This window comes from Lissotriton helveticus, chromosome 4_1, assembly GCF_964261635.1.
Source record: "Lissotriton helveticus chromosome 4_1, aLisHel1.1, whole genome shotgun sequence".
Taxonomy (NCBI): domain Eukaryota; kingdom Metazoa; phylum Chordata; class Amphibia; order Caudata; family Salamandridae; genus Lissotriton; species Lissotriton helveticus.
This window is the reverse complement of record NC_136063.1, coordinates 769360904-769373383: the sequence shown is the minus strand read 5'-3', so window position 1 is coordinate 769373383 and position 12480 is coordinate 769360904. Positions and strand designations below refer to the sequence as shown.

The 12480-nt window shown below is 39.3% G+C and overlaps 1 protein-coding gene across 4 annotated transcripts in view; it reads right to left on the bottom strand.

Moving 5' to 3' along the window:
* Window positions 1-3366: 3366 nt before the first annotated feature.
* ZNF521 (zinc finger protein 521) overlaps window positions 3367-12480 on the bottom strand; it is a 671937-nt gene continuing 662823 nt past the window's right edge. For all 4 annotated transcript variants that reach the window (XM_078687407.1, XM_078687409.1, XM_078687406.1 and 1 more), the window contains one exon: window positions 3367-4188. In XM_078687407.1, coding sequence (XP_078543533.1) covers window positions 4159-4188 — 30 coding nt within the window. In that variant the 3' untranslated portion in view covers window positions 3367-4158. The remainder of the gene's footprint in view (window positions 4189-12480) is intronic.

Sequence of the window (12480 nt, the reverse complement as noted above, 5' to 3'; positions counted from 1 at the left end):
AAACTAGCACAAATCCTGTTAAAACTACAATTCTTCCTTGATATTATGAAGGAGTTGGCCCTCTTTTGTGGACTCCTGAAACAAGAACTGTAGATTGTGTTCTGTTCCATATGGATGCAGAATAGCACATATGTGTCTGTTTCAATTATCTTTACCGTGGGCAAACAAAGATTGGTTTGTCATTAACTCGGTGAAGTGCTTCTTAAGAAGTGGAGTTAACAAAGAAAGATTTGGTGCTGTGGGAGATTAACACTGTGCTGAATTAAACCCTATGGAGGCCTCTAGGAAGCCGAAATTTAAGGGGCCCCTCTCAAATTATCTCCTAATACGTGTTTATTTTGGAGATGACAATACCTGCTGTACATTATATGTATGTAGTCTGCACCAGATTTCTTTTACAATCTGACAGCTGCCAGAAGATGTGCTTTTAAGAGAGAAACTGTTGTGTGAATCTGATGCAGTGTCTCTGGTTTATGTACTTTAAGTTGTTAATGGGCATATTACATTAATACAGTATTTTCTCTAAAGAGTCTTTAGTGTAAAGTTTTTGTTTCTTTGAGTTGATTCATTTTTTTTCTATCTTTTGGAAACAATTTAAGAAAGTTTGATTGTAATTTTGTCTCAAGATCAAATCAGTATTAATTTGATCCATTGTCGTGGGCCCCTTAAAAGGAGTGTGGCCCATAGGCCGGTGCCTACTTTGCCTGTTTGGTCATCCGGAACTGGATTCACATTAAAAAGGAAACTGTTGAAGAGGGGCTCAGAAAAAAAGGAGAAAGATGTGTGACATATTGCCAGGTTTTGCAGGAAAGGCTTTCAGTAAGCAGACACAATTGACAGAATGGAAAGCAGTAGCCAAATTATCTGTGGCAGTTGGGGTGCCAGTTACAGGGCATAGGGCTCCAAAATGTGTTTCCTATGTCTTAAGATGGCTAACTGGGTTGAGTCACTATGTAATGGTATGGATCTTTTTTCATGTAACCAATGTCATGAGGGCAGTGGTGCAAAATAAGTAATACATACATAGTAGCCATCCTGAAGATTGACAAGTCTCCAAGCATCTTTCCTAAATGTTTTGAATACGAATATTGGAATGCCTATGTACATTTGGGGCCAGATGTACGATGCTATTTAGCGTGCGCAAATGGGTCTTATAGCCGTTTGCGCTCGCTCAGGCACATGTACAAACAGTATTTTGTGACTCACAAATTAATTGCGACTCGCAAAATACTGTTTTGCGACTTGCTATTAGGAAGGGGCGTTCCCTTCCTAATAGTGACTGCAAAGCTATGTACCAATGTTTTGCAACTGCAAAACACTCGCAAATTACCACCTACCTCAAGTAGGTGGTAATCAATCGCACATGGAAAGGGGTCACCAGGGGACCCCTTCCCCTTGCAAATGCATGCAATATTAGTTTTTAAGGGCAGGCAGTGGTAAATGAAACAAAAAGCTTTAATGATTTCTTTTTAAATACAACCCGTTTTCCTTTAAGGTAAACCGGTTGCATTTAAAAAAAATAAAGCTGCTTTGTTTAAAAGTAGTCTCAGACATGGTGGTCTACTAAGCCCAGCAGGCCATCATCCCTGAGAGGGCCTTTCATTCCCAATGGGCTCGCAGTTGTACATGCCAAATAGCACCTCGCAAATTGCGAGTCGCAAATGTGACGCAATTTGCGAGGTGCTATTTGGCAGGTTGTATATCTGGACCCAGGTCTGGATGTGGAAATACTGATCTTGGCATTATGAGAAGCAACCATTTATTGAGAACTTTGGTACTAATGTTTATTTAATGTGTAGTTGCCTTAGTTTTGGGCAACTTCTTAAGTTGTTTTATTAACTTTACAGTGGATGTTTTTGTCTGTGTGAGGTCACTTTTTGTTATCATTGGTGCACTTTCTATACATAGGTGGTCGTCTATGCCTCCTTGATGAGGAAAGTCTTCAAAATTTAGCGCTGCAGTGTTTTTCAGCAAGTCTGAAGAGACATTTGTAAATAAAATATGGAGGAGAGATGAAAATATGTAGCTCGCTAATAAGAGGGCCAATAAGCTATTGGGGCCTAGTTTAGAGTTCAGAATAGCCAAACACCAAATTTAGAGGAGTCCACCGATGCAGCGGACATCTCTAATCATTGGCTGGAACTGCCATCAGAGCAGTTCCTGTTAATGAATTAAAAGATTAAAGGACGACCCCATCAAACATGACAGCCTCCACTCAAACTTTTAACTTGCTTTTATTTCTTCAAAATCAAGATCCCAAAGCAGGATTTTGTTTTGTAAAAACAAAAATGAATGACCCACACACCATGAGAACTTTCTCCCATGGTATGGGGGTCATTTAAATGTGTTTGCTGTCACTTACCAGCAGGATTTTCGCAGTGGTAAGAGATGGTATGGACTGGCTATTCAACCACCCACTCTAAATCAAAAAGGAGGTCAAATGGCCAAACGACTGACGGCTCTTACTCTGTAGGGCCACTGGGGCAGTATGTCAGTGACTGAGTTGGAGTAGCCTCCATCGCTGACATACTTAAGGTCCACATGACTATAGGTGAGGTGAGCAGACCTTCATTTTGTTGGAGAGGGTATTCTGTCACCATTGCAACAGACTATCTTCTCCACCCAACTTTTAAACATGCCTTTAGAGAATGCCCTTTGGTTCATAAATTGCCTGCTATGCCCTCTTGTGATGACAATCTTTTCTGTGTCTATGTGTGTTGGGCGAGAGGGAGAGTAGGCCGGCGATCAGTCTTCCAATTTCCTCTTCCTCCTGGACTGATCGGTTCTCTGCCCCAAACCCATCTCTGGGCAAGTCACTCCAGTATCACCATACATTTGTAACATTTAAGTAAAGTAATGTAATTATTTTCCAGTGTTGTAGTTTCAGTGGCATTTTAATGCAATCTCCTCTCAGTCTTTTATACAGTCTTTGCCACAAAACTGAATTTGAAGGACACTGGTGCAAAAGTATAACTAGAAACCAGCACTACTGGATTATTAAGAGGCTCTCATTTAGCACTGTTTGACTTTGTATTTAAATTTAATTAGGTGAGTGAAATATTCCAAAACAACCAATGCCACCGGCCCTGGGATCACTGCAGCCTTTTACTTCAATCAGGAGTTCTGTTGTAGTATTCTATTGGGGATTGATGTGGCAGGCATTGCACAAAATATGGACTTGCACAGATAAGATCAAATTCAGGGAGCCATGTTAGCAAGTATTGCTTAATCAGTGCTGTAATGCACAGCAGATGAATCTTTACGTCTGTTATATTTCTTCCACATGAGCCTCATGCATGAAGATGTCATATACAATATTTTATCATTTAGAAAATGAAAAAAAGATGAGTCAACCACAGACATACATAATGGTAAATTGAATTTATTTCCTCTTGGAAAACAATTCCAGTAATCTCCAGGTTCAGACCGCAGAGTAAACATTTATAACAGTAACATACAGGTTAGTTCAACTGATTCAATATTTTGGCGTCTGTGAAATCATTAAGGAAAAGTTTGAACACTCAAAGATTCAAATAGTTGCTTTCCAGAAGAGAAAAACGGTTCTTTGACAATATACATAACAACTATTGCATATATGGTAATGCTATCTGTCGTAACGCAAGGGTTAAGATATGTTTATAAGGGACTAGATCATGGTAAAACGCAATTCTGATGAGAGTCTCTTCTTTTGTGTATGGATCTTATGCAAAGTTTACAAAAAAAGTCTCGGATTCATCCATGGGTATATCAAAGGACAGAGTGTAGACTGAAGAGGAAATTGAGGAGGAATGCAAAATATAGCTGCAATTAAATTAGCTTTTTTTAAACTTTCCTCCTGGAGAAAATAACACTTTATTTAAGCCTTTTTCCCTCATGTTTTGAACTTGATTGAATAAGGCCCAAGTCCGCTGTCTTTATAAGACGGTTCTTAGTATTGGACAACATAATACATGTGCAACACTTTATATACAGGAATCTATCCGGTGCTCAAACGCCCAAACACAGGAACATCCAACAGTTTTGATAATACATGGTTTATGGTACAATACAATGTTTCTGAATAATATACATAAACAACAAAATTTCCGTGCAAAGAGTTTAACTTGTTCCCTTTTCTTGTGCCGCGATGCTTTCTTCAGAAGAAAATGGGGCCTTGCACTAGCTGCTGTGTTGAGACATTGCGTGATTCTGTAATGACAAAAGAAAGTCTTACTATTGTAGAAAAATAAATATGTACTCAATATCACAGGCATTACTTTCATTTAGTGACTACATTTTGATGAATTCCAATAGTTAATTTCCATGGGAGCGAGTCACTTATGCATGTGGTAGGCTGTTACATTTGTGAGCACACTGATGTTTGATAGTTTTGATCATATTGTGAAAATGGACCTCCTTAACTGAACAGGAAGGGTACTATTTCATCTAACAATTTTATATTCTTGGGTTATTTACTTTTTTGGTTTTATGTAACTTCATTACCAACTAGATCACACTTCCAGCAACAAAAGAGATAACTACCAATTGCAGCATTTTGATTTGTAGATGTGATGGAGGGAGTACGTCATGAAGGCGGGTGAATGATACCTTGAATATGGAGCTTCATGAATTATTCTTGAGGGTGTGCTGTGGAAGGTCTGCTTGAAGAACCAGATTACCACTCCTACTACTACATTCAGTGTTTCATTGATACTGAAGGATGAGCTTAACTGAAGGCTTACTTACTTGTTGTGATAGTACTGTGTCTAAAGCCTTGGCAAAATGTGGCAGCTTTCCGTCTCATTTCAGAACCTGTTTCACCTTCTCATGGTATGTTTTGCCATATCAGTTCCATGGTGAAAAGTGTATAATCATTTTATTTACTACCAGATTCGGAGTTCAAGAGGCACTCTTGATTGCATTGCTATACCCAGATCAGTGCTGATCTTGAAAGGGACAAATGGTGCAGGAGGGAGGTGACATGAGTGATTAATTAAGAAGATTTGGTAAAAAAATAATGAAGCGATTAGAGGAGGATTAGTTCAACCCCCCAACCCCGCTGATCACACTATCTGTCTCCCTTCCTATGTACTCAAAAAAACTCCTAATAATATTTCTATTCTTTAACATTACTGTGTTTCTCATGAAAGGTAATGGTGAATAGCGTGTGTAGCAGATTAAAATTGGTTTACCTCTGAAATGACAGTGGATTTAGGGAAAATGTTTGTAATTTCATACCAGTCAAACAAGGGCTAGGTTCACAAAGATTTTCCTGAGAATAGCTGTACCTTACTACTGACATACTCTGACTTTCCAGAAGTAAATCACAATAACTGTGTGAATAAGGCCCAAGACCTTTAAGAAATACATCTTCTTAGCACCTAATAATTTGGTCAATGAAACGTAAGAATTTTATTGATATGAATTGTAAGGCTATATGGTATGGTATCTACACTGTAAACTGTGGAATCGAGAGATCGGATTTGTAGTCCAGGCTTCCCCACTTGAATGAATTTTTTGATCGAGTGAAAGTTACCTCACTACTTCGTCACTCACTCACCTAACATTCATAACGTTTTAAGGCAGTCCTTGCCTCTCAGACGACAATCAGAAATCTATCTTCTGAATAAAAGTGTCCCTCTCCCCGCTGCCCCTCCTGATAGTTTCTGTCTATCACCATTAGCAATCGGAGAAGGTGCCTTGTTGGTGAAAGACAGAGGAGGAAGAAAGAATATATTTATTTATTTACTTATCTGAGCTGGATGCAGAGCGTTCTCAGCTATAGTCAGCCACAGGATTTCATGCTGAAAAGACATTGCCATGCAGCAGGCAGTGTGGAAGTAGAGAGGGACTGTGACATAGTCCGGCCAGCTCCAATGCAGCTGCGGCTGTGATTCCAGGGCAAAGGGCATGACTGCATTGCACTGGGACAGCGCAACAGGCGAAACACAGCCTTTAATATGGAATGTGATTAAGTGGCCCATCCGGGCACACAATTTCTGTTGTATTTATATGGATTTCCTACCTTTAATTCAGATTTGTGATTGGTCAATTTACTTTTAGCTGATTGGTCTTAGGATTTTGTAGGTCCTTTCCCATTGGATATGAGGCTTCTCAAACTGGGGGTATTTATACCTTTTGTAAATTGTCTGGTTATTTCTAACTAATGTCACTGCTAAGAGGATGTATGTGTTAACTTCTTCTTCAGATGACGATGGTTGTATCCCTACCAGGAGATCAAAGGGGGATTCCTATGCACCAAATCAGTTACGGCTTCTCCAGTCTCCACTTTAGATCCAGAACATGATAGAGGTTGTGGTATCTAAGGCCTTGGCTAGTCATTCTGAACCTAATGGAGATAGGCACAAGAAAAAGAGGGCGTAATCAGCTGTTAAGGTGGCACAGGACCAGGCTTCCTCTTTCTCTCTTGCAGAGGGTTCATCTACCTCTACTAGAAAGTATGCCAGAGAGGAAGAGATGTCTGAAAATATATCTGATATCTGACATAATTTGTTGTTTCCCCACTTAAGTCAAAAGAGGGTCAAGAGATATTTATTCTCAATATGTGAAGCCTAATGATATGTCTAAGCCATTCCATACAAACATCAAAGAGAAGGTTTTGGGTGAATGAAAGGAACTGGATCGTTCTTCCATATCAAGATTCTTTAATAAACTTAATATGTTGGAAAGAAAGAATGGTTTGCCTCATAACATCAAGGTAGATGTGATTTTGGCCAGTCTGCTAGGTAAAACATCATTAAACACGGAAAACTGTGCTCCAACAGATCCTTCTGGGAAAAAGGTTGATTCACCTCTAAAGAAAGCCAGGAATATGACCTTAAATGCAGGAACTTATTCAGCATATATTACTCAATCGATAGCTGGCAGACATTTGTTCTGATGTTGTGGGATCAGCAGTTATGTCTCTCGGATCTCTCATTGTGGCTGGAAGAAGCCTATGGATAAGGGAAAGGAATAGGAATGCAGCAGAGAAAACTGTATTAACTCAAATTCCCTTTCAAGACCAGATGTTATTTGGGGATCAATTGGACTCTTTGATATTGAAAGCTTTCAAAGATCTAAAGCACATCTTGCCATACAAGGGAAAGTCAGGATATCAGACATTCTCAGGTGTCTCTTCTAGGTTGTCTCCAAAGAAGGCTCATAAATTAACATCTTTCGAGGGGAAGAAATATCAGCGAAGGAGGATTTCTCACAAGAAAGATAGCACTAAACAGGTTGACTTGTCCAAAAATAAATACTGACAACCAAAACGTTTCCGAGGATGGCCTGGTTGGAGAAGAACTTAAGACATTTTGCAGGCTTGTGAACATGACGTGTTGGATTAGTGGGTTTGGAGCATAGTCAGGAATGGCTACAGTATAGACTTCACAAAATGGCTGCCAGAAACGAGCGTCCCAAATGAAAGGAACAAACATATGGTTGCTAAGAAGATGTATTTCTTAAAGGTCTTGAGCCTTATTCACACAGTTGTTATGAATACAATCACTACTGGAAAAAAGAGTCACCAATCCAGTACCGGAGAGGAAGAAAGGTACAGGGCCCTATTCTATCCTGCTTTTGGTTCAGAAGGCATTCGGCTTATTTAGAACTGTTCTGGATCTCAAATGAGTGAAATTATGGATCAGGACATTACATTTAATTTACAGTCAAAAATTCTCACGATCTGTCCAAGGACCTTTATGAAGGCTGTAGACCTACAGGACACTTACTTGCATATTCCAATTCACTGGTAATACCATACATTTCGGAGGTTTGTGATGGAAAAAACTACTATCAGTTCAGAGTCCATCCCTTCGAGGTGACATGCTTAATGAGGGTATTTAGCAAGGTGTTCGCTTCCCTGATTGCTCTGCTGCATCTGAAAGGGATATTACTACACCTGCATTTGGCCGATCTGCTGATCCAGGCAGATTTAGCCATCCTCAACACCCAGCAGGTGCTCACGGTTTTGCAGAAGCATGGATTTCTTGCCAATTAGGTAAAATCCACTGTAGAACCACCAAGAGATCTCCGTTTTATAGGTGCAAGATTGCGCACTGACTTTGGGTCATTGACGGTACCAGAGAACAGAGCACTAAAATTCCAGACCTACAAGGGAACTACTTTCACAAAAGGCTCCAGAGGTAGATTCTTGGCTCAGGATTCAGGGAGACGTGGCAGCAACTATTTTTCTTGTTCGCTGTTCACGTTTTCACCTACAAAGGCTGATGGCATGGATTTGACAGAATTGGTTGCCAAGTTTACAGGACTTTAGAATGAGATTCCACATGACACGGAAAGCAAAAGTGGATCTCAGTTGGTGTCTGAACTTGAGATACATTTTCAAAGGAGTCTTTCTGGCTGCCCCAGCTCCAGTGATTCTCACCAGAGATGCCAGCTGGAGGATCAACTGATTCAGGGTTCTTCGGCCTCTAAGAGAGAGTCAACATTCCTCAAATTGGAGGGAGTGGGAGGCAGTGAAGTTACGAAGCAGAAGAGAGGAAGTTTTGATTCTCTCTGACAATATGATGGCAAAATCATATCTCTGCAAACAGTGAGGTTCAAAGCCCCCTTCCCTGGCCACGATTGAACGCAAGATGTTTCATTGGGCTCAGCACTCTCTGGTGTCTTTTTCTGCAGTGCATATTCAGGGGGTGGCAAAATGGCAAATGTTTTGCTCAAGGTGAAGGTATTCCTTAGCATGGGCAATAGATGCTCTATTGTGCATATGACCCAAATGCCTCCTATTAATTTTATCCATTTCCATTACTTCTAGAGCTTTTGCTGAGGGTGTGGAGGAGGAGTGCTCAGGTAATCTTGATAACCCCGGTCTGGTCCAGAGCTAACTGGATTCCCCTATTGACATCAATGAAGGTGGAGGAGAATTGGAGGTTTCCTATTCTTCTGTCACCTATTTTATTCCTAGATTTGAGACAATAATCTGTGATGAAGCTCAAACTAATGACATGGTAATTTAAATGAGAGGTATGAGGCAGCAGGGTTCATCAGAGGAGCTAGCCCTCATCCAGGAGGCATCTAGACGCCCCTACACTCTTGGGTCCCATTGGAGACTTTGGGGTTCATTTAGCTATTGGTGTTTCAGGAAAGGATGTGATCCCACTACTATGGATTTATATCCTATTTTGGAATTTCTCCAAGAAGGAGCCAATTTTGGGTTATTATGAGATGATGACGATTTGGCTGCTTAGATGCTGAAGGTGATAAATTATATATATCCTGCCCAGTCTAGAGTATTTATTTGTTGGTATTTGGCCCTAGTTTGGGATGCTTTGATGTCTCCTCCTTTCAAGCCATTGAAGAGTGTAGATTTTATGTATCTCACTCTCAAGACCCTTTCTTTGAAGTCATTAGGTCAACAAGGTGGCAGGGGGAAATGGGTGCCCTCTGCTACAAACATTCCTTTTGTGTGGTTTTCCAAAATAGAGGAGTGTTAAGGACCATTCCTTCATTTGTGCCTATGTTTAATTCCCATTTTCATAAAGAAGAGGAAGTGATTTTTTCAGAGTTTAACCCTTCTTTTGATTCAGAGGAAGAGAGTAGACTGCGCTGTTTAGATTTCGGGAGAGCACTTCTTAAGTATTTACAGAGGGTTAAGTCTTACAGAAGTCTGAGTCCATTTTTGTCAACTTTAGTCCAGCCAAAAAAGGGTAGGTGCTCGGACTGAACATGAAAGGGTTAACCCCCAGGATCAGTTAGTGACATCAGGAATACTGGTGTTCAGATATGTTCTGATTAGCCAATTTAGACAGTCAAAAGTCAAAAATTAACTTTATTTAGTTTATCACAACCTTAAAGTATACATGTATAAAAATGACCATCGATATAAAAACAAGATAAAATGTGTATTCTTAAAATTTACAAATCCTAAAATGAGGATCGCCCAAGTTTAATCTGTTTCACTTTTCGAGAGTAAAGTCTCTACCAGAGTCATGAATTTTACTCCATGGCATTTAGAGGGGATTGACCAATCCTGATTGCTGTCGCCCACATGAACAATAAGTTGTGGCAGCTATAGGACTCAGGGACATGCTCCCTGGATCCTGAAAATAAATTTTAAAAAACATATATGTGGCATGTGCAGGGGACTCAAAAGGGACCGTTCCCTTGATTGGCTGGATACAAATTGAACAACATGTTGCAGAAGCCTTTAAAGGATGCGGTGGAACAGTCCCCTTTGAAATGCATTGAAGTGAAAGCATGTTTTTGATGGTCACAACAACAAACCCATATAAAGGGTTATACAAGATTTTAGTCACAATATAAATTGGCTATTGGTAGAACAATCCTAATTGTAGGAACTTTGGTGTGTTCCAAGGTGATGCTCATTTGCTGGGATTTAATGAACAATTTTTGAGAGAAAACGTGTTTCATGATTTTTTCATTGAGGCTATGGAAGGTGCTCCAAAAGCTAAAATGAGAATATATTTTCTATATGTTCACAATATCTTCCTCAGCCTTGTGAGAACAAAGTCTGATATTCTGAATAAAACATGTACTACCATCAGCAGCAGCCACCTGTTAGTTGACTCTCCATACTTTCAGCACAGTTTCACCACAGTGTTTTAATGAACAACTAGAGTTTTTTTACAGCATTTACTACAGAGCATACTGCAGTAAATGAACAAAATGAAATGTTTCTTTTTGTCATGGAAATTATGGTTAGTGTTCTAGAAAGCTTAAATGAGAATTCTCAGATATCTTCTTCATCAATAACAGAAACAATGTCTGGTATGCTAAGTGAAACGTTCTTCCAACAGCAGCAGAAGCCTTCCAATGCATTCCCCATTGGTCTACTGCAGCTTCACCATCGTTCTAATGAACAACTAGAGCGCCAACATTTTGCATTCAAGACCAAACTGAGGTGCTCTTGAATGCCATTTTGCTGGAATATGTGCTGATGAATTTGAAGCCTTTCCTGAGGAGCAAGCTGAAATAAATGAGCATTCAAATGTTAATGCAGGGTAGAAACCAATTGATTAAAAATGTGAGTTAAGGTACAGGTTGTTAGTAATTTGTGGGATGATGTATTTTTAAAGGGGCTTAAAATAGTTACAGAGAGGTGTTTGCATAAATACAGCATCCCGTTTCAACATCTGTTTACTCACTCTACACTTCTTCCTAGTTGCTTAGCAGATCCCTGATTTTAAAATAGTAAAATGTTGGTAGACAAACTTTGTGTGAAGCGGCAGTTGCGCGTGCGGGAAAGTTTGGCCATGATGCCAAGCCCGGCAGGCAAACCTTTCTATGCACTTTGTGTGCAGTGGTGGTTGTATGCCCGTGGAGGATTGGGCCCAGACCCAGTGATTTACTCTCACTAAGCATTGCTAAAGGCTCACAGCAGGGGATGACTGCCTGCTGAGGTTTGGGTGCTAGGCCTGACCTTGAGCTTAGGGCCTTTTGCAGTGGGCTGGGCAAAAGCCAAGGGATGAGCACTGGGACTATTTGGAATATAATTTTTTTTTTTATTAGAAGTTCACTGGAAAAAAAAGGTTAAAGTGACTTTAGATTAAAAAAAATCTCGGTGTTGGGAAATCAATAACAAACACACAAAGGTGCAGCACTCCAGAAGAAGAGATTGCAAAATGTATGTTTATTTGTAAAAACAAGATTAGAAGGGCAAGCATTGACTGTATATTACCACAATACCAATTAAACTTTCAAACATTTATTACAAATATTTAAAACATAAAATAATTCATCATAAGACTTACAAAACATATAATAAACATTATAAATGCTATTATGGGGGAAAATTGGTTTTAAACTATGCTTAAAAAGTCTTTATGTATTAAGTTATCAAATCAATTAGTTTATACATATTTCATTTGATGAATTTATGTGCTATCACATTTTATACTATTAGCTCTAGAAAAGTTATTATTTTGTAAATAATTTGCAATATATTATAGATTAAAATATTGTTTTATATGTTTTAAATATAACACCCTTTAATCATTTCCCTTTACTTTCCTATACGGAGATTTCTGGCACAGCGGAGGAGATTTCCACCTGCATGTGAAAATGTACTATAAACTCATAAATCGTGTAGTAGGAGGCTCCACCCACTCATTTGAGGGGTTGGAACCATGTAAGTCCTCAACTGGGTGGAAATATACATTAAGATATGGTGAATAGCAAAACACTACAGAGCTACACCTCTGTCTATTAGCAAATACACAAGTGAATTAATATACAAGTAAAATGTACCTTTATTATTATGCCCGATAACGACAATTAAAAAATTAATGCTCAGCATCCAATAAGGCAAGTTCAGATTGGAATCGGCCGTTAATTTATGTCAGAATTCAACGTAACTATACTAAATGGCAAACGCTTTTGGGTCCCTAAATAGGAGCTGCTATGTATATCTAAAGAATAGGGTGACGTCATTCTCTCGACAGATAACAAGGACATCACAATGCACGCACATTTTTTGTTTTTGTTTCGCGACAAGAGCAGAGCAGTCAATAATCTTCC